This window comes from Sinocyclocheilus grahami, unplaced genomic scaffold (genome assembly GCF_001515645.1).
Source record: "Sinocyclocheilus grahami isolate Dianchi unplaced genomic scaffold, SAMN03320097.WGS_v1.1 scaffold43.1, whole genome shotgun sequence".
NCBI lineage: Eukaryota > Metazoa > Chordata > Actinopteri > Cypriniformes > Cyprinidae > Sinocyclocheilus > Sinocyclocheilus grahami.
The window spans coordinates 1,332,112-1,354,648 of record NW_015505222.1 but is presented as its reverse complement, the minus strand read 5'-3'; the positions used below and the strand labels follow the sequence as shown (position 1 = coordinate 1,354,648).

General features: G+C 36.3%; 1 protein-coding gene across 2 annotated transcripts in view; it reads right to left on the bottom strand.

Moving 5' to 3' along the window:
* st3gal3a (ST3 beta-galactoside alpha-2,3-sialyltransferase 3a) overlaps positions 1 to 18,666 on the bottom strand; it is a 30,225-nt gene extending 11,559 nt beyond the window's left edge. Inside the window, exons 1-6 of one of the 2 annotated variants that reach the window (XM_016268091.1) lie at positions 18,492 to 18,666; positions 17,165 to 17,313; positions 12,590 to 12,637; positions 9,711 to 9,753; positions 5,944 to 6,036; positions 2,251 to 2,345 (exon numbers count right to left, since the gene is read on the bottom strand). In XM_016268091.1, the coding sequence (XP_016123577.1) occupies positions 2,251 to 2,345; positions 5,944 to 6,036; positions 9,711 to 9,753; positions 12,590 to 12,637; positions 17,165 to 17,282 (397 nt within the window). In that variant the 5' untranslated portion in view covers positions 17,283 to 17,313; positions 18,492 to 18,666. The remainder of the gene's footprint in view (positions 1 to 2,250; positions 2,346 to 5,943; positions 6,037 to 9,710; positions 9,754 to 12,589; positions 12,638 to 17,164; positions 17,314 to 18,491) is intronic. The other variant, XM_016268092.1, reaches the window with a different exon arrangement.
* Positions 18,667 to 22,537: the final 3,871 nt, after the last annotated feature.

The following is a 22,537-nucleotide window of genomic DNA, read 5'->3' as shown; positions in this document are numbered from 1 at the left end:
ATATATATATTCTGAACCCCATGTGGATTTACACAAACTGAGAAAGTCAAAAAGTGTTACTTTGTGCCCCACTCTCCCCTACTTCTGTAAATAAATACAATATAAATTCACGTCTCGCGCACTTTAATGCCCTTTGAATGTAACGTGTCGTTCCCTTGGAACTGGAATCATGGCGGAATTTCATGTGAAGTCCACTTCGCAGGGCACTTACAGTCGAATAAGACAACGCGTGAATGCTGCCTGAACAAGAGACCTCCTTACTGAAGTGAAAGTGTTGACTGGTGTCACTATCTCGCGAACGAGCCGGCAGATCTCCACCAAATTCTGGGGATCCCTTCAGCTCGAGGAGCCTTCTCGAACGCCACCCTCCGTGTGTCGGTAGTCCCCCGGGATCGCTAGATCGGTCGGCGCCGGATCACGAATTTAACCAGCCGTAACTCCCGAACCCCAGGGGCGGTCTCATTCGAAAGAGGGCCTCGAGACGTACACTTGATTCACGTTCAAGCGGGTTCCTTGAGCTGAAGAGATCCCCCAAATTTGGTGCGGGTTCGCCGCGGCATTACGGAGATATGGCCGTTCAAAGTTTCAATGGTTTTCCATTGACTTAAGCTTTAAAAGCATTTCATACAGGTCGCCAGTAGTAAACAAACTAAGTAATTACATCATTTCAAGCATTTTATCTGCATTATATGTTCTGTAAAAAAAAAATTCGTATCGGCGGCATATTCACCGATACCGATATATCGGCGACAGGCTCATATTGGCCGATAATATCGGCAAAACGATATATCGGTCGGGCTCTAATTACCGCCCCTTAATCTGTAAGTTTCCACCCACGGCGCATCTGTGTTTTCGCAAGCGACAACGGTGTACCAGTTCTAATGCCATGGTGAAAGTTTGAGCAAAACACGCTAACTGTTCTGTCTTTGGCTGCACAGACGAGCACAGAACACTGTTTAGAGTCCCAGCCTCAGAGGAGACAACAGAGCAGTGGATTTATTGATTTATTTACTGTATATTGCTGCTGCCACACAGATCTAAAATAAACATGATTTATTTCCCAGCAGTTTACCTTCACAGACATAACCCACTGTTTTTGTAACTCGTGTGTTTTTAACGTAAACTTGTGTGAATGAGAACTTAGTTTAGTACTCGCATGCTGTGACAGCTGCTTTCTGTCCGTGTGCGTTCAGAAAACCGTATATCAGAAGTTTAAACTTATATGGTTTAAAACGCATGATTTCAACGCGATTAACACGATAATCAGAACCAAAACAGATGTTTTAGCAGGTCCGAGCTGTAATGGTGCAGCTCTATTCTGGAAAAGGGGGCGGGGAGCAGCAGCTCATTTGCATTTAAAGAGACAGGCCCAAAAAAACAGCGTGTTTCTGCTTCCACTCAAAATTATTTAAAAATCTTAATTATTCCAAACATTTGACCAGTAGTGTATAATGAATGCGCAGAATGAATGCTTGGACTGACAATGTTTTTTCAGTGTTAAACAAAGAAAATATTAGAATTCTTAAGATGCACTTTTTGCCTCAATAATGGACCCTTGATGAAGTACAACATGACTTACATTCATAAAATCATGGACACCTGAAAATGTGTAATATTTGTGCGAAAACATCTGTGAGGAGAAGAATTGTGAAAATACAAACGTACAACAATCATTGAGATTCCTATCTGACCGGCATTAGATTTCTCAGAGGATCACTGACTGAACAACAGATTGCGATTTCCTTTGTGATTTGTACAGCGGTTGTGTGAGAAAAACACAGGCGTTTGAAATGACAAAGCACGTCTTGCGAAACACTAATTTACTTGACCTCCTCAGGGAGAACTAGGCCCGTCTGAATCAAGTGTGTGAGTTATGATTGTTCTTTTGTTTACACATGATACAATGTCATGTCAACATGTTTAACTGGATCATCTGTTAATGAAACCAACAGCGCTGAAAATCGAAAAAATAAATAAATCAATAACAAATACATAAAACCCCCGGAAAATACCTCCAACTCAGAGGTACTTTTACCAGTGTACAGAGAAGAGGTTCTTACATTTTTAAATACTAAGACGACAAAAATCACTTGATTGATTGAGGGCAGGGAACAAAAAGTAAATGGTGCACTATATCTAACTATATTATATATCTTCAATTCATATATAGTTTTTTTTTCACATCTCAATGCAAACACTATTTTTTCCCTCCTCTTGTGAAATAAAACAGACTCAGAAAGAAAGAAATACCTTGTGTTCTTACTCCAAACGGAGGCGGGTAACTGATGATCTTTGATAGCCGCTTGAAATTTGGATCAAGGAACATGGGGGCAGGTTTTGAAAACCTAAAACAATAAATAAAAGATAAAGAGAGCAAACACAAGTTAAAACAAGCACGCTAATCGCTCCACAGCCTGCATGAGAAAAGGGCTGCGATACTTTGATAACCGGTGGAATACCTCAAACAGTGGAATATTTGAAGGGATTACGAGGTTCGCATTACCCATAATCCACTGGCTACTGGTGTGTTTAAGGAAGTCCAGCCTAAACTTGACCTTTCTTCAAAACAAGCAGAGAGACTTATAAGGAGCTGAGATCACCAAGCTACAAGCGGCTCACTTACAGACATTAGACTACAATCCAACTTCAATAAAGCAATTTAAGGAGGCAAAACCTTTTTTAAATATATAACTGTGAAATGACAATTTATTTTTGCAATCAGAATATTTTTTGGCGCACAAACTAAGGATGCACAGAATTTTTCCAGCAAAAATTCTTATCCGAAATGCCAATTTTAGTTTTTTTTGGCATTTAAAAAAAAAATAAAATGGAGAGAGAGCAGCGTGCACTTGAAATTACCTACGTTTAATTAGGCTATACTTAATGCAAATGTGATTGTGAATGATGACAGGTAATATATTTATAGGAAAGAAGTTAAAAAGAAAAGAAACTGACCTGACTGAATGTATGACTCAGCGATCAAGGAACTGTTTTTCAATTTACATGAATCATCTGAATAAATCGATTCACTAAGATGAATTTGATCTTCCAAAGCTACATAGGCTATTTAAGCAATATGACACTAGTTAAAGTGTCATTACACTCGATATAAAAAAATAAAAAAAAATAAAAAATTATAATAAAATAAATCTTACCACTACTTCCTGGAAAAAGCATGAGCCATGAAGCTAGAAAAGCTACACTACTTTAAAATAGCTACAATCATAAATGCTGTGAAGTTAGAAGTTACTTTTAATTACTCTCCAAAGCTGTTCCCTAAGAAAAACAAGAAAACAATATAAAAAGGAATATATGAAAAACTGCAACATGTGACTAACAGATTATAATAGGTCTTGAGTACTTCTTTAAAAAATGGCTTTATTGTTTAATGCTATGTAGCACCAACACCTAACATGATATGCAAACAATTATTAACACAGCCAGTGGAAAAACTCTCCCATTCTGTCCACAAACATCGCCAGGCACAGCTGTATTTCAAGGAGAAACGGCTTGATTTCTGTCAACATCCTCCACCCAGCGTGCACCTGATACAACTATCCACATCACAAACTATACCGAACATTTGACTGGCTGACAAAACAACACCTGAACACTTCCGTCATGCCGTACGCAGCTGTCCGACCCCTGGAGTAATGCACTAATGACACAGGTGGTCCGGTATATCCGATTCCCACGACCACAACCGTGACTCTGCGCTTCCTCACATCCCAACACTGTAAGTGAAGGTGACACACTCCCGCGTTTCTCACTGCCTCAAACCTTCAAACATGTACACTTGTGAGAAAAGTCCAGTGCCGTGAAAAGATTTTTGCCCCCTTCCTGTTTTTTCCATTTTTTGCATATTTGTCACACTTAAAAGATTCATCTGAAAAGATTCAGCGTCCATCTGTGAAGGATGTAGGCGACCAAACATACACATCTATTCGCCAATCATAGCAGTGGCTGTTTACTTCCGAATCTACAATCCTCCACGACTATTCAGACAGAGCGGGATTGTTTAAAGGGATAGTTCACCCAAAAATTTTAATTCTGTTATCATTACACACCCTCATGTCGTTTCAAACCTGTATGCCTTTCTTTTTTGGTGGAACAAAAAAAGAAGATATTTTGAAGAATGTTATCAACCAAAATGTTTTGTTCACTATTGACTTCAATTGTACGAACCAAATAAATAAATTTAATTAAATTAAATAAAAATAAATAAATAATAATAATAATAAAAAATACGGAGACATTTCTTTATCTTTTCTTTATAAGAAGGTATTTTGAAGAATGCTGGACTTCCATTGTATGAACTAAATAAAAAAATTAAAAAAAATTCTTCTTTCATTATCATCCACAGAAGAAAGTCAGTCATACATGTTTAAAACGACATGAGTAAATGACGACAAACTTTGATATGAATGGTGGATAATTTTTGAAGCCATTACAGTAAATTAGTATTTTTCTCAGGCTCCTATGTTCCTCCTTTATGTTCAGTTATTTCACTTTAATGGCAAAGAAAATAACCTATTCATTGCCATTAATGTGAAATTACTGAACCTACACATAGGAGCCTGATAAAAACGCTCATTTTAGAGGAAAGTTTTAAACAGCACTTAGAGGCTTTTGCATCTGAACTCTTGGTGTGAGCATCCTTTGCATTTAAAACAGCTTTTGCCCAAGTGCACATAGTTTGTCAGGTAGCTTTGGTTCCTTGAAGCATCTTGGATATATATAATTGGAGACGTGTTTTTGCATTGTGACATTTGTGATGTTATATATATGATTTTTAAACAATTTTGTAATAATTACAGCATCATAATTGAATGAGAATTACAAAAAAGGGTCAAATGTCCGGACACATTACAGAAAATGTGCTTAATTACCATGGAAACAATGTCACAAATTTAAAACCTTAATGGTTCTAAAAACAAACTATTAACTATGTATTTTGATTTCTGAATGCGTTTTGACCTGAACCAAGAACCAGAAAACAAATAAGGTCAACACACACTCAAAGGTATGTATGCATCCCACAGTGAAGAATAAAAAAAAAAACTATTTAAAAATTGTGATTTTAAAAGGATTCCGATAATATAAGAATTAATAAGATCCATAAAATGTGGTTTATATTCATCTCAGAGGCTCAGGCAGAAATCTTGCAGCTGAAGGAAAGCTTTGCGTGTCAGTCGTGTGAATCAGAAGCATGGGTTTCTCACGCACTGGGAGCCCAGAGGAGCACAACAGACCCAAAAAAAGATCTGCATCATTTCTGATGCCAGTGAGGCGCTCTGTGGACACATTTCTGAAACATGCCTTAAATCAACACATAAAAGATAAAGAGCATTCACGGTGGGGAATCTTCTCAGACACTGAATTATTTAAAAGAGAAAGGAAATGTCTTTCTATGCTCTTCTCAAGAGCATTGCTCTTTGTGTAAGGGGTTTAAGACAAACTATACAACACACATGAAGTTATGAACGATTCTACAAAGAAGAACAAAGTCAAGTCTTATGTAGCCAACAAAACTGTGATAACTGTTCTCATCCTTCCTTTCTACTGTATGTTCTCACTCAAACAAAAACAGAATAAACCTCCAAAGCTGGTTAAAACTAGTTAAATATTGCATATACCAGTAATAAGATTGTTTTGTGCACTTTCAAGATGATTTCATCTGGTCGATGTATCTGCAACAGTAACCAGCTTGTAAGTCACTGACCAGCAATGCTCGTACAGAACCGATAAAGAAATCTTGTAATTTCTCTTTGTAATCTTGTAAATTCTTTGCACTTTCATGTTCCTGGTCTTAATGAGAATGTTATTCATCTAAATCTCAATTATGTAAATAGCAGCAGAATGAGCTGCGTGTCTGCATGCACATTTACAAATACGAAATTGTGAACTTCCAGTATTTCACAATGCACGATGAGATCAGCTTACTTTGGATAGATTGAAGTCATCTTGGCCTCTGTGTAACCCGGTTTACACTCGCCTTTACTGAGATTACCATATTTATACCGCAGCTCCAGAGGCCTGTGAACCAAAGATAGAAGAAGATCCTTTTCAGTAGTGTCCTAGCGGAGTAATCACAGGTGTAGAAAAGCACAGGAATAAATTACATTTTACAATATATTCATACAGAAAACAGTTCTTTTAAATTATAATAACACTTAACAAAATTACTGCTTTACTTGATTTTATGATCAAATAAATGTAGCAGTTTCTTCTAAAAAAGAAACGATCTTACCGACCCGAAAGTTTTCAACAGTAGTATACCATTAAAAGTCACCTTAAATTATTCTAACCAAACCCAAGTCATTTTGTGAAACATAAAATATGAACAATACAGATTTTGTTCGAAATATGGCTGCAAGTTCAAAGAATTATCCTAATTAACTGCTCTGTTGTCTTCTCTGAGGCCGGGACTCTAAATAGTGTTTCGCCATGGCATTAGAGCTGGTACACCGTTATCGCTTGTGAAATCAAATGACGACACCGTGGGTGTAAACTTACAGATTAAGGGGCGGTAATATAATAATGAGATCCCTTTGCCACGTCACCAAGGGAGCGAAATCTGACGCTTGCAGAAAAAGGCTTCCCAAAACAAAGTTACTGGGTTAATCTTTTTCATGTTTCCTTGGTTGGTAGATGCGCCGGGGACCTGATTATAGCACTTAAATAATAAATCTTGTCACCTTTAATAAATCTGTGGAGTAATTTAAAATGCCTCAGACCATACTGATATAAATTTGATTGATTTAAATTTGACTATTATGGAAGTTCATTAATTCTCAAGCAGATTAACATGTCTAAAATAGAGCTCTGTCTTATTAAATGCTTTGTGGTCTGGAGAGAGGGGAAAGCAGCTGTGTCGAGCTCATGGTGCCCAGAGGATGTACAAGGCTGCTCAATGAGATGACAACTTGTGTGAGGAGTAGTTTATTTTATATAAGCGTCAGTATAAACCCACTAATTCACAGGCCGGCAAATGGAAACTTTCTAGTAAGTTTACATCAATACTGTGAGTGCTGGACATATAAAGATGACCTGTTGACAGTGCCATTTATACAGGTGGCCGTTAATGGTAATAAGAGGGGTCGAGCCATGTTTTACTTCGGGTAAACGGACCTCCCATACAGATACAATCAGGACTGTTAAATCAGACAAGGCTGGGTGAGAGCCAAGAGATCATTCATTAGAAATGCTTTAGGGCGCCATTAATTATCCTTCCAAAGTAAAGCTCAAATAAACAACAAGCCGAGTTATAAAGAGAGACAAATTGCTGGACAGTACAGGCCAAAGTGAACTCACACATACATGCACACTCTCAAATTTTGTTACGAAACCTAGAGAGCGGTCTTGCCTTACATAGCCAGCTGCCTTCGAAGGCAACTTCCCAACTGAAATAAAATGGTTTGGAACATAGACAACAATTCTGTGTGTCATACAAACAGAAATTCGTGAAAGATTCGACTCCAACAGAGCATAAAATGTAGGGTGAAGTAGTCCATTTTAATTAGACTGAACTATTTTTGTCAATAGTTAAAAAGTAACTTGTATATAGAAATAGATTATTCCCAGTTCTACTGTACGTTAAAACACAGAGGCTTGTATTACTTGTCATTACTTTGTCCCCTGAACTCCAATAATGTTTATATGAAATATTAAACCAAAGATTTTATACATATCGCATGGTAGGCCTAACTAGTGATGCATCAACATCCTTTTTAAATGAAACATGGAAACAGAAATGAAAGTTTCTTTAATAATACATTTTCAAGTTTATATTGTATACATTTAATAAAACTATTATCAAATATTTAAAAATATATGTAAAAATACTGATCTATAATTTAATACATTAATATATAAAGAAAAAGAAAAATTATATATATATATATATATATATTCTTTGGATAATGAGATCCCTTTGCCACGTCACCAAGGGAGCGAAATCTGACGCTTGCAGAAAAAGGCTTCCCAAAACAAAGTTACTGGGTTAATCTTTTTCATGTTTCCTTGGTTGGTAGATGCGCCGGGGACCTGATTATAGCACTTAAATAATAAATCTTGTCACCTTTAATAAATCTGTGGAGTAATTTAAAATGCCTCAGACCATACTGATATAAATTTGATTGATTTAAATTTGACTATTATGGAAGTTCATTAATTCTCAAGCAGATTAACATGTCTAAAATAGAGCTCTGTCTTATTAAATGCTTTGTGGTCTGGAGAGAGGGGAAAGCAGCTGTGTCGAGCTCATGGTGCCCAGAGGATGTACAAGGCTGCTCAATGAGATGACAACTTGTGTGAGGAGTAGTTTATTTTATATAAGCGTCAGTATAAACCCACTAATTCACAGGCCGGCAAATGGAAACTTTCTAGTAAGTTTACATCAATACTGTGAGTGCTGGACATATAAAGATGACCTGTTGACAGTGCCATTTATACAGGTGGCCGTTAATGGTAATAAGAGGGGTCGAGCCATGTTTTACTTCGGGTAAACGGACCTCCCATACAGATACAATCAGGACTGTTAAATCAGACAAGGCTGGGTGAGAGCCAAGAGATCATTCATTAGAAATGCTTTAGGGCGCCATTAATTATCCTTCCAAAGTAAAGCTCAAATAAACAACAAGCCGAGTTATAAAGAGAGACAAATTGCTGGACAGTACAGGCCAAAGTGAACTCACACATACATGCACACTCTCAAATTTTGTTACGAAACCTAGAGAGCGGTCTTGCCTTACATAGCCAGCTGCCTTCGAAGGCAACTTCCCAACTGAAATAAAATGGTTTGGAACATAGACAACAATTCTGTGTGTCATACAAACAGAAATTCGTGAAAGATTCGACTCCAACAGAGCATAAAATGTAGGGTGAAGTAGTCCATTTTAATTAGACTGAACTATTTTTGTCAATAGTTAAAAAGTAACTTGTATATAGAAATAGATTATTCCCAGTTCTACTGTACGTTAAAACACAGAGGCTTGTATTACTTGTCATTACTTTGTCCCCTGAACTCCAATAATGTTTATATGAAATATTAAACCAAAGATTTTATACATATCGCATGGTAGGCCTAACTAGTGATGCATCAACATCCTTTTTAAATGAAACAGAAATGAAAGTTTCTTTAATAATACATTTTCAAGTTTATATTGTATACATTTAATAAAACTATTATCAAATATTAAAAAATATATGTAAAAATATTGATCTATAATTTAATACATTAATATATAAAGAAAAATAAAAATCCAATAATGTTTATATGAAATATTAAACCAAAGATTTTATACATATCGCATGGTAGGCCTAACTAGTGATGCATCAACATCCTTTTTAAATGAAACATGGAAACAGAAATGAAAGTTTCTTTAATAATACATTTTCAAGTTTATATTGTATACATTTAATAAAACTATTATCAAATATTTAAAAATATATGTAAAAATACTGATCTATAATTTAATACATTAATATATAAAGAAAAAGAAAAATTATATATATATATATATATATATTCTTTGGTAAAATATTAACATTTAATTAAATAGGAATTTTAGAAGGCAGCATGATTGTTCTAACCTTTAGTGCAGTGATGAATGCATATTGAAATGCTGCCTATGTAGGCAACTCACTAGGTTTTGGAACAGAACCCCATGCTCACGGAGAACCCACACCCTCAACAATGTGTTACTTACAGTTTTCTGTCAAGCTTGGTAAGGAATCCCTGCTTGTCGTATTCTAAAGAGAGAAGAAACACAAGAAATCAACAGAGTTTATGTCCCTAAAAGAGAAAGAAGAGAGATGCAGTGTGTTATCGTCACTGTGCCAACAGGAAGGGATGGAAATATTTCAGCAGAAAAGTATATCTGTTGTTGAGAGCGCAGGATATAAAGAAAGAGATTATTATTGTAGTTACACAGAAGGAAAGTGAGAGGCTGATTACTGTGTAAAGACCAACATGGGTGACAGTCAGTTGCACAAAAACAGTAAACTAAACAAAATTAAATATGGCTGTTCAGTAAAATGCCATTCGATGGCTACCAGCATTGACTCTGAACAGCCAGGAAGGAAAATACTGAAATATAGTCTATGCAAAAAAAAAAGAAAATACAAACACTGCGGAGTAAAAGTGATTACACAATGCAAGTACGCATAGCTTTCTCACTTTAGTGAATTATTCATTTTAAAGTAATCTTGATGGGATTGATGAATGTGTTTATAATCATCTACCTATAGCTAACTACATGAGGAATGTGTGCTTGCAATGCATTAGTCAAGCATTTGCATGTTTTTGGCTAAACATTTCACAAACTTTAGATGAAACTATGTACAGTTGCAATATAGACATGAAATACTGATTGGTGTAAGAATAAAAAAAAAGGTGAAAAAAAGGGATATGACTAGCACAGCTAGGCTAGAAGAGTATTTGACTAAAGATTGATAAGGATGACACGAACACACATCATTCATCATTATGCAAGCTGATAAAATGAATTAAGATTAAATATGACGTTTATGAAATCATAAAAAGAGGACTGGCTGCTACCAAGTGAGATCAACAAGTATATTATTGTTCTAAGTGCCAGGCAACATTAGACTGCATAGTTCACTGAAGCAGGTAATAAAGTTTTAGAACCCATGAAGTCTGATTTTATAAGAGTGAAGTGATGTTACATGTTTAACACAGAAGGATATTACAGAGATGTGTTACTTCCGGACAAAAGAAAACTGATACACATACAAAGAAAGAACCCTTAAAAATAGGTCAAGACATTTTTGATAAAATAAGCTGAATACTTAATAACCTGAGAGAAGAAAAATAGATAGACAGATAGATCGATCTATGAAAAAGAACAAAAGAAAGAAAGAGCAAAAAAATTATCCAATGAAAAAAGGATGAACGAAAGAAAGATTCAACAACAAACGAAAGAAAGAAAAGAACAAATACACAAAAAAATAACAAAATAAAGAACGAACAAACGAAAGGAAAAACTAATTAAAGAAACAAAAACAAAAGCAACAATTAAAGCACTACTTTAAAACAACAAATGAACAAAACAATGAATGAAAGAACAAAGAGAACAAATGAAAAATAAATGAAAAAGAACAAACAAACAAAAGAAAAAAAGAAAAACTAAAACAAGAGTGAACAAATGAGAGAAACAAAGATAAAACTAACAAACAGGAAAGAAAGAAAGAAAGAAAGAAAGAAAGGAAAAAAGGAAGAGGAAGGAAGGAAAGAGAGGGAGGGAGGGAGGAAGGAAGGAAGGAAAGAGAAAGAAAGGAAGGAAGGAAAGAGAAAGAAAGAAAGGAAGGAAGGAAGGAAAAAGAAAAGAAAGGAAAGGAAGGAAAAGAAAGAAAGAAAGGAAGGAAGGAAGGAAAAGAAAGAAAGATGTGTGTTCTGGGCGCTGCATTGGTGTGGTTGGTAGCAGTGATGTTGCATTAGAAGCCGCAGGAGCTGCAGCAGGTGTTAGTCAACTGCGCAGGGAATCTTACAAAGATCACAGTGCTTCTGTCAGCTACCTGCCACCTGTTATCACTGCCTCACTCGAGACATATTCTGGGTCAAATACAGCTTAAGCTCTACTGACGACATCTGTGACATGCTGCTACGCCTTACAGAGGAATATCTGCATGATTTAAACGTTTACACGTGTATTACTGTAAACACGTTTGTTTTTATAATCAATAAAAAAGTATTAAACAATAAAAAAGTATTTGCAGGTCACAGATATTGCTGACAGACCTTCAGTTGCATATTGCCAGAAAATACATTTGTTACAGTTTTAATCATTTAAAAGTCAGTATCATTATCAGTACATTATCCCTATATCAACATTATTAGTAGTATCATTACTGTAATCTAGATTTTAATATGGGAAGGACTGGACTGGTATTTACTCCATATTAATAGACCAATGTTTAGTACAGCATATAAATCATTCCAGGTTTATGACTTTTTAATAGTGTTCAGAAGAGTTTTTCACCAGTGCTTGATATGGAAAAAAATCTGCAAAGCATAAAAATATAAATCTTTATTAACTTCATCAAGACAGAAGCACGACAGGTGTCTTTGTACTGAATGTGCAGGGGAAAAATTCTGCTTAAATACTAGAAATGCAATGGAGAAGCTTCATAATGTTGGGAGACCAAATGTGCAATTTAGTGATTTGATTATTTTTGTATATTAATTTGAACTTCTTGTATTTTGAACAGTGTTGAACTAGGATGCTTGAGAAAACAAGCATTTGTCTCAAACCTGCTGCTGTGTTACATATACAATTTAATAGAGTTATACAACCTTAAAAGTTTGGGGAGAGTAAAATGGATACTTTTATTCAAGCAAAGATGCATTAAATTGATCAAAGTTTAAAGTAAAGACATTTATAATGTTACATGAGATTTATATTCCATTTCTTTCTATTCATCAAAGAATCCTGAGCGAAATGGATCACGGTTTCCACAAAAACACGAAGCAGCACAACTGCTTTCAACATTGATCTCCCTTAATAATGAAATTATGCAGATGAATCTCCCAACATTACTGTAGAATCAGTATACGGTAAACCTCTACCTGAAGCTACTACACGTCCCGCGGAGAGTAACCTATCCAAATCAGCCTCTGAAACACAAGAGTGTGAGTTCAGCATACAGAAGGCATGTCATCACCTCTGTTTGAGTGAGATCAGATGCTTTTAGTGTCTCTGTAAACAGTGTTGAACAGCAGCACCAGGACTAGAGCGATGACAGCAAAACAAGGCCGTGACTTCACACAACTTCTGATGGTTAGCAGATCAGACAACAAATACAACACTCAGTGCATAATGCAACTAAACCAAACAAACAGACCTTCAGAGGGTGCCGTACAGCACACAGTTAAAAACAATGCATTCTGTTATGTATGAGAGAGACTGGACAAGCATAGGTTCCACACATTTGGCATCTGCAGTTCCTGAAAAACTATGAGAAATGCGGCAATGCATACATTTAACAACTAACCAGCTAATAAACCAATTTAGCGACTGCAACATGATTTACAATACTGGTTAAAAGTCTGGACACAATTGATTGAACCTTAAAATAATCTTAAAAAACTGCCTAAATACTTGAAATTAGTTTTGTAGACACAGAAATTGTGCTTAAAAGAACAGTTCACCAAACACGAAAATTTGCTGAACATTTACTCACCCTCAGGTCGTACGATTTGTAGATGAGTTAGCCTGTTTATCAAAACAGATTTGGAGAAATGTGGCATTACATCACTTGCTCACCAATGGAACCTCTGCAGTGAATGGGTGCCGTCAGAATGAGAGTCCAAACAGCTGATAAAAACATCACAATAATCCACACCACTCCAGTTCATCAGTTAACGTCTTGTGCAGTGAAAAGCTGCATGTTTGTAAGAAACAAATCTATAATGAAAATAACTTAAAATCATTGCTTCCAGCCAAGTCATCTATCCATAATAGTGCTTTCTCCAGTGAAAAAGTAATTTTGTCTGAATCAGAAGAGAAATCTGCACAGATCAGTAAACAGTCCAAAACAACTCTAAACAAATATGTGGGTGGATTTTGATGTGAGAGACAACTGAAGATGGTCTTTTTCACCAGGGGGGAGTGTTATTATCAATTATGAACTCATATTTTGGCCAATCGCAACAGTTTAAAACTTAAAATATCTTGATGGATTTGTTTCTTACAAACATGCAAGTTTTCACTTAAAAAGATGTTAACTGATGGACTGGAGTGGTGTGGATTATTGTGATGTTTTTATCAGCTGTTTGGACTCTCATTCTGACGGCACCCATTCACTGCAGAGAATCCAATGGTGAGCAAGTGATGGAATGCTAAACTCATCTACATCTCTGAATTGAAAGCCTGAGGTTGAGTAACTGGTCTTTTTGGTTTCTGTTTAACCTTGTTTACTTTATACATCCAACATTACTACAGACCATTACACTTTCATGCATTCACTTAACTTTACACCACTGATTCCTGACTGCTTCATGTTACATTGTTTCTTTCTGTATAGTTCTATTTTGTTAATACATTTTGTATATTATTCGCACACGTCCTTTTCGAGCCATGGGGCGTAACAGAGTTAAATGCTTATGGACATTTTGCTCCGTTTTGTTTGGGTTTAGGAAATGGAATAAAATAAATTCCATTGCCCATCCTCTCAGGATACCTGGAATCAGTGTTACAAATACCCCAGGCACATTGTTTTCCCATTTTTGTAGCATAAACCCCATCAAACCGATGCGAGCTTCTGCGTTCGAGGGGAGGTGCTTACAGATAGGTCAACTGTACCAAACATCTATAATAAAACATCAAGGCTAAATTCAATTCTGATTTACAGTCAAGAGTTTCTGCCAGGTGGACTTTGGAGGGGAACCAAGAATATTCATAGAAACCACACCATATCTGTATAAGGAATGTGCAAAATGCAGCAGCGCTAGAAAAGTCTGTGTGAGACTGTGAACAGAGAAAAGCTGATTTTCTGTTCTTGCACTTACATGATTATGAATTACACTAGTTACACAGTAAGCAATATGGTAGCATTTTGTGGTTCAATTTTAGAGTGACGTAGCCTGGTGAACGAGAAAAAGTCCTGAAGCTTTTGTCTGTTGTATGTGCCAAAAAGCCAAATGCAGCAAAATTACTAACAAATGCTGATCAGACTTCGTTAAAGAGATTATTCCCAGTTCCAATGTATTGTTTGTCATTACTTTGTTACCTGAACTCCATAAATGATTACATGAAACATAAAATGTTTTATACAAGGTTTAAAGTGCCCCTATTATGCCATTTCCATTATTGCCTTTCATGCAGTGTGTAATGTAGCTGTATGTGAATGTAAACGATCTGCAAAGTTGTAAAGCTGAAAGTGCACGATAAATAAAGCTATTATCTCCCAAAATAATCGACTTTGCACAGCTGAAACGAGTCGTTAATAATTCGAATCCCACTTCCGTGATGGCTACACGTCACGGGGTAACACATTTGCATAATGCGCGCCTATGTTCTACGTTGGCCGGCCACGAACAATTTGACCCCGCCCACAAACACATCATTCTACTGACGACTGCTTCTCTAATCTCGGGAAGTTCAATGTGGGATTCACAAAATGCTTGCTGTTGAAAGATGGATCAGTATCCTGTTTATTTGGACCAGCTGATCTACTGAATCACAACCTGTAAGTAGGATAAATAATAGATAATTTTCTATAGAGCGTTCAAAATACGTCAAAATGCGCCGTAGACCAATCACAACAGACTAGGCCATCTGACCAATCAGAGCAGAGCAGGCTCACGGAACGGAGGGGTTTAGAGAGACTGAATCTTAGAACGGCTTCAAACGAATCGTTTGAGAATCGCTGGAAAATGAGGTGATATTAAATGCATATTTTGAGAAAACTAAAGCGTTTTTTGACCTTGCATGCATGTAATCCTATTGCAGGAGACTCCCAAAACAATATTAGGAACTGTAAAAATGGCACAATAGGGGCACTTTAATGACTGAATCAACCAGACTACACCAACTACAGTCATTTTTAGTCTCTTTAATGTAATAACTGCATATTTTCACCTCTGCATTTAGTCAGAACCAAATGTTTTAGTATCAATAGCACAGATAATGAACAACAGATTTGTATTTCCATCGTTTCATTATCACAAACATGAAAGATACCTGCTCTTTAATCACAAATCAATTTATAATACATGACAATATTCACAACCGTTCAAAAGTTTGGGGTCAGTAAGTTTTGTTTTTTTTTTAAAGAAAGATACTTTTATTCAGCAAGAATCCATTAAATCGATTAAAAGTGACAGTACAGACATTTATAATGTCACAAAAGATTTCTATTTCAAATAAATGCTGCTCTTTTGAACGTTCTATTCATCAAATAATCCTTAAAAAAATGCACCACAGTATGAAGCAGCATAACAGTTTTCAACATTGGTCATCATATCATGTGACACTGAAGACTGGAGTAACGATGCTGAAAATTCAGCTTTACATTACAGGAATAAATTACATTTTACAATATATTACAATTGAAAACCGCTATTTTAAATTGCAATAATATTTCACAAAACTGTTTTTATTGTATTTATTTAACAAATAAATGCAGCCTTGGTGAGCATAAGAGACTTCCTTTGAAAAACAAACAAAAAAAAAGTACTAACCTCAAACCCTTAAACAGTAGTTTCTTTGTTGCTAATAGTTGTAGGAATCAAATTCTTTCAGCTGTATAATTAAGTTTAATTTAATTCAAAGCTGTATAATTAATTCCCTTATTCACTGCATTAGAGGTGATATCAGATACCACAGCTTCTAATTTTCTCTCGTGACATGCGATCGTGGTGGTGCTGTTACGCGTGTGAAAGTACAGTGTAACACCTTAAACTTGTAGTGTGAAAGAAACCGTGAAAACTTATCAGCGGCAAATCTAAAAGGTGCTTTTGTGAAATACGAAATATTTGAAGAGACAAAAATAGATCTTTTTGCTGAGTAGAGTAATTCTAAGCAAAGTTCCATCACAGCAAAGATCATTTGGGTATTATTTTGTCTTCAAAGCGGACCCTTTTTTAGCCTGCTGGCTACTTTTGGACTTATTCCATGAGGTGGACATGGACAGCGATGGGCTCTTAGCTCCCTCCTCTGGACATCATCGCAAACCAAACCTTTATTTTCCAGGGTCTTTTCAGTTTAAGGTCATGGCTTCCCCAGTGATCTGATGCCAAACAGGAAGACCAGGCAGAATCAGTCAGTGAGAAAGGTTGCTAAACCAACAGCCTTCATTTCAGGCATTATGTATCACTGGGGAAAACCAGATGTAGGGAAGCAAAAGTTGTGACATTTCACTGTTTAGAGAAATGAAAAATCTGTTATGAAAAGAGCCTCAGAGAAACAAAAAGCATTTTCAAAGATCCCCGCCGTCGAACGTTTACTCTAAAGGACACCACACATAAGGGGATTCTTGTGTGTGACTAACTAGAGCTAGAAAACTGCATCATGCTGATTCATTCTGTACTGACCACTTGTAGCCAAACAATCATTATATTTCATTTAAAGGCATGTGTGTCGGACATTCTCCTTTTGTGTTCCACGTAAGAAAATAGTCACATGACGACATGTATACTCACGAGATTTCTGGACTGGGCTCCGTAGGTGCAGTCTGCCAGACGAATAGTAGAGGAATATCAGCACCATGATGGGACAAATTAAAAACATGAAGCTACGTGTGGACTTCATCCTGATCATCTCACACGAGGCTTCATCCAGTCTGAGTCACCTGAAAACACACAACACACTGATCAATCACGGCATGCTTTCGCAAGACAAACAGCAACTTCTTAAACTGATGTTTGGTCTTTCAATTCATGACAGTTTAAAACCTAAACTGGTATTTATTTCAATGGCTTAAAAATGTTAGGTAACATACTTATAAAGCATATGTTAATGGATTATTCTATGACCATATTCGTGACCGTACCCAATACCTAAACCAACTACTTCAACAACTAACTACATTAATTACGATCAACAGACCTCAAATTAGGAGATTACTGAGGGAAAACACTCAGTTAAAAGTGAATACGTGCCCTGTTGAAAAAAAAACAGCATATGCTGGTTAGGTAATAAACAAACAATACATATTATTAATATAATGTTATAAAAAAAAACAGGGTCTCTTTAATACCATAGCTCCCAATAGGATAAAACACAATTTTTGCTTTTTTTTTTTTAAATTGTCTACTCTTATTTAAAAAGTACCATAGCAATACCATGGTACACAAAAGGACCAGCGTAAACCAGCATCAAAACATACCTAACCAGCATATGCTGTTTTTTTCAACAATCTAATGTGTTACCTTTATATAATATTATATACTTTATAACATAAAATAACAACGGGATCTTTTCTGAAACGACTTCTAAAAGCATAAAACACCACGTTAATTACACGGCACTCCCAGGTACTTCATTATCATGGTGTATTTCCAAATACATGGTACTGCGATGCTAATGTCCAAAAATCGCATCACCACAGTACTTTTGGTCATTTGCTTATAATCAAATTAAATTTAATTAGTTCAATGTTTAAAAAAACAAAAAACACCACACTTGAAAACACACTTCTTTTAATAACTAGTAAACGTTTTTAACGATTCAGAAACTCGGTTGAGCCTGGTAACGTTAACCAGTGGAAGCTGCTCGGCTACCGGTGGCTTGTGTGTCTGTGAGCTACATAACGGTAACAGACACGTTAGCGCTTTGGCTAAACCTCAAAACCACCTAAACTCCTCTCGGCCCACCGACTCGCGTCAATTACGTGAACTACACAACCACACGGTTAACGTACACACGGTGTTAATAAGAACCGGCCGACACCACAGCCGTTACAAGAGACAAAGTGTCAACAAAACGTTTAGCGCGTGTCAGTGTGTGCGAGGCTAACTGTGCTCCTACCTCACAGAAACGCAGCGATAATGTAAACATGTCCATAAACACACCGCTGTCTCACACGTCGGTCGCTACAGCTCTTCTGGCGGAACGAGAAAAACATGTCTTTTATCTCTCAGCTCCGCTTATCGGCTCGGTTCCCCCGGTGAAGAGAAAACAGTTCATGCCTTAAGGGTTGAGGAGGAGGAGGGTCCTTCTGTGAGGCCTGAACAGCTATTGGCTTGAACATGCACATGCGCGCACACACGCACGCACACGTCTGGTCAGCTATCCTTGTGGGGACTCTCCATAGGCGTAATGGTTTTTCTACTGTACAGACCCTATATTCTATTGCCCTACACCAACCCTACCCCTAAACCTACCCCTCACAGGAAACTTTCTGCATTTTTAGATTTTCAAAAAACTTAATTCTGTATGATTTATAAGCTTTTGTACCCGTGGGGACCACAATTTAGGTCCCCACCGTGACATGAGTCTGTGTGTAGTCAGGTTTAAGTCCCCACCAGGATATATAAACCAGTACACAAATACACACACACACACACACACACACCATACTCCACTACTACACACTCGTGCATAGCTGAGTGAACACACAGTGGTGTTACTTGAGATAGGCTATGTGTTATACGTATTAGTCTACTACTGTAAAGATTACTAACGGTAAGAACAATAACAATAGATCTGTCACTAACAGACAATTATCAAAATACAATGCCATTACAATGGTATTTTGGAGGACCATGACAATAAGATAATCATGCACTGTACCATAAATATATCACAGTGCTTCTTTATTGCACAATGAATCACTCAGTTTTATTGTGCTGTAACCCGTACATCTTTAAAAGTCGTTTGTTCATCAGTCTTGTTTTTAATCTGTCTTGTGCTATGTTCACATGATGGTGACGAACATGACTTTTCTGGCTTCAGTGTTAAAAAATAAAACAAAATCAAAATCCATCTACTTGTATAGACATAGCTCTATATACTTTGTAGGTCAAAAGATGGTTAAATAGATGCACAGATAATACTACCTAAATTAATACAAATGCTTTTTCAGCTTTTTCAGAGGGAAAATCCCTTATGATGTCAGTAAAGCCCAACTTCCAGAGAAGTTGATTCTCAGTGGAAGTGCACGTGAGATTTAGTCTTGTTGCCTCATAATTGTTGACCGCAGTCTGTTCTAATCCAAGGACAGTTGAGAAAAAGTCTTATCCGCAGGATAATGGAAGTGCACTTCACAATAACACAATGCTCTGTCTGTTCTCACATATGAGCACAGGAAGCTAAATTTAACTAAACTATTTTGTTTGCATTATTCTTATTTTAAAATCAATTTGGAAAAAATAAAATCTTCTAAATTAATAAATTGAATGCAAATGCAGTAAAATAAAATGCATGCAAATGCAGTTTTAAAAGAAAACTATGGAAGCCCAGTTCCGCCACTGAATAAAAAATAAAAGAGGTAATTGCAACTTTTTATCTCACAATTCAGATTTTTTTTTTAGCAATTCTGACTTTTTTTCTTAGAATTGTGAGATATAAACTCGCAATTCTGAGAACATATCAGTCTTCTTTTCCCCCCTCAAAATTGGACTTCGACTTTATATCTCGCAATTGCGAGTTTATATCTCACAATTCTAAGAAAAAAAGTCAGAATTGCTAAAAAAAAAATCTGAATTGTGAGATAAAAAGTTGCAATTACCTCTTTTATTTTTTATTCAGTGGCGGAAACGGGCTTCCATAGAAAACAGACTCTATCATTCTAAAAACTGAATGAACCTGTTTCCATATCTAATCTCACATGCATAACAAAGAAGTTTTTGTTGCTGTGCTTCATGAGCTTTGGTGATAATTAAAGGTGCTGTATTTATTTATTGTGGCTCCACAAACTACAGAGGTCTTGACTAAAATAAAGACTGAGACACAGCAGCGCAGCAGGAACCGGATCGGATGAGGATGAGGATGAAGGCTCATTCTGGGCTGAGAAGGGCGGCTTCTCTTTCTTCCCAATCGCATCGCTAAACAGATCAAACACAACATGAGCAAAGCCCAGTTACCCCATTGCTCAGGCAGTTTTTAATGTGATGTCCAGGAATTCTACAGCGGAAGCAGATGTAGTTTGGTGGAAGCAGTCCGACCAGCTTCATCGCATCACTGATGAACGTCAGAATCATGAGCATCTCTCACACATCACAGATTCAGTCACTCTCAATGTCTGAACACTCACCTGCTGGAATAATAGCAGACTGGACTTTGAGTTTGTCCTCCTCTGATGCATTTGCCAGATTCTCAGTCTGTTTCACAGGCATTTGCATGTTTTAATGTTTAGCACTGAGACACTCAAACCTCCTGGAAGAAGCTGCTTGTGTGTCGTTGTGGCTTCACAGTGCATGATATTCAGCACTTATTGTCTTCATTACAACACTTCATATGCAAACACTGAAGTTCATTACAGTGCAGCAGAGTGCATTTCTCATTGTTTTCAATACCTTCAGAAGCAGATCCAGTGAAACTGGTGAAGAATCACCAACCTGCTGCTGAAATAAACATGAACACAAGAGGAGTTTTACCTCTGTGACGAGACACAAGGCTTATTTAGGACAATAGTGAGGTCAGCCACATAGAGTTTGGAGACCAGAGACATGAACAAGACACGCAGAGACATAGATGAGACATGAAGGAGACGATAGTCTACAGAAACCCAATCAGAATGAAGGAATTAATAATAGTTTTATTGTGTAATGTTCCAGTAATCATACAGCAAATGCGGTTATTCATACAGAAAATGTAAGATAAAATTGTACAATAGTGCATATAGAATTAAAATATGATTTAAAACCGTTCAGTGGAAGTGGGCTTACCTTCGACTCGCAACAAGCAAATGGCTTGTCCTGACAGTTTGATCAAAAACAGTGTAAAATAATAAAACGTAGTAAACGTGGCTATCTGGGATATACTGGAGAAGCCATTCGACGATGTTAGAGTACAAAATAACCATACGAATCGAATTTTCGATGAAGAACCTTTCCAAATAATGTTAATAAACATGAAGACCAATGCAAACACTTTTCTACATACTGTTTGTGAAGATCCACATGATGGTTCAGGCCGATTACTGCAAAACCAAACAGCAGAGTTCAAATGACTAAAACACCAATGACACTTATGATTCTTCATATTACATCTAAATAATAACAGTTGTGTCCATGTCACGTGACTTACTTGACAAATCTTGTGTTTGTGGATTTGAGCCCAACAGCAGGGATTCGTCTGATGATGACTGATGTGTTGTTGGGAATGAGAGCTTCATCATCAGTGTATGCTGACAGCAAAAAAAAAAACACCAATAAAATCCGTGCATCCGTCCTCCAAACTGCTTGTTTTAGGGGATTTTTGCAAAGTAATGTGTTGTATTTTCCCGTAAACGTCTGTATACGTTTGCGCACAGCCCAAGAAAGACCAATTTATTTAACTGTATTTCATAATTTTATCAGTCAATTAAATAAACAGTAGTAACCTATAAAAACATAAATTAAACAGTCTCCTAATTACTTTTGTTTCTTTTTAATGATACATTATCCTTTTAATGTACTATCATAAAGTGTGATTTTTTTCATCAGAATTGCATACAAAATATTTTCACTTGATCGGAAGTTTCTAATATTGGTTTTAATAAAAAAAAATGTGAGGGTTGTGTTCAAACAATTTTGAATTACTACATAATATTGCTGACGTTTTGCTTTGCTCTAAAAACATTAGGCACTTGCTTTTTAACCATATATTTAATATATGATTATATTAAGATTATATTAAGCCTGATTTTTTAAAATGTTTTTATTATTATGATTATTATTTTTGATTTGTTCAGAATAATTTTTTTAATCATTTGTGCAACATTACCCATTACTTTTTTACTTTATTACAAATACATTAATTATCATTATTATTAAGAATACTATAAAAAAAATCAACATTTTCCATTGTGCTGGCTTTGGTATGCTGGTGGTAACCACAACACTGCTCTGTGGTCTTATTATCCAGAAGAT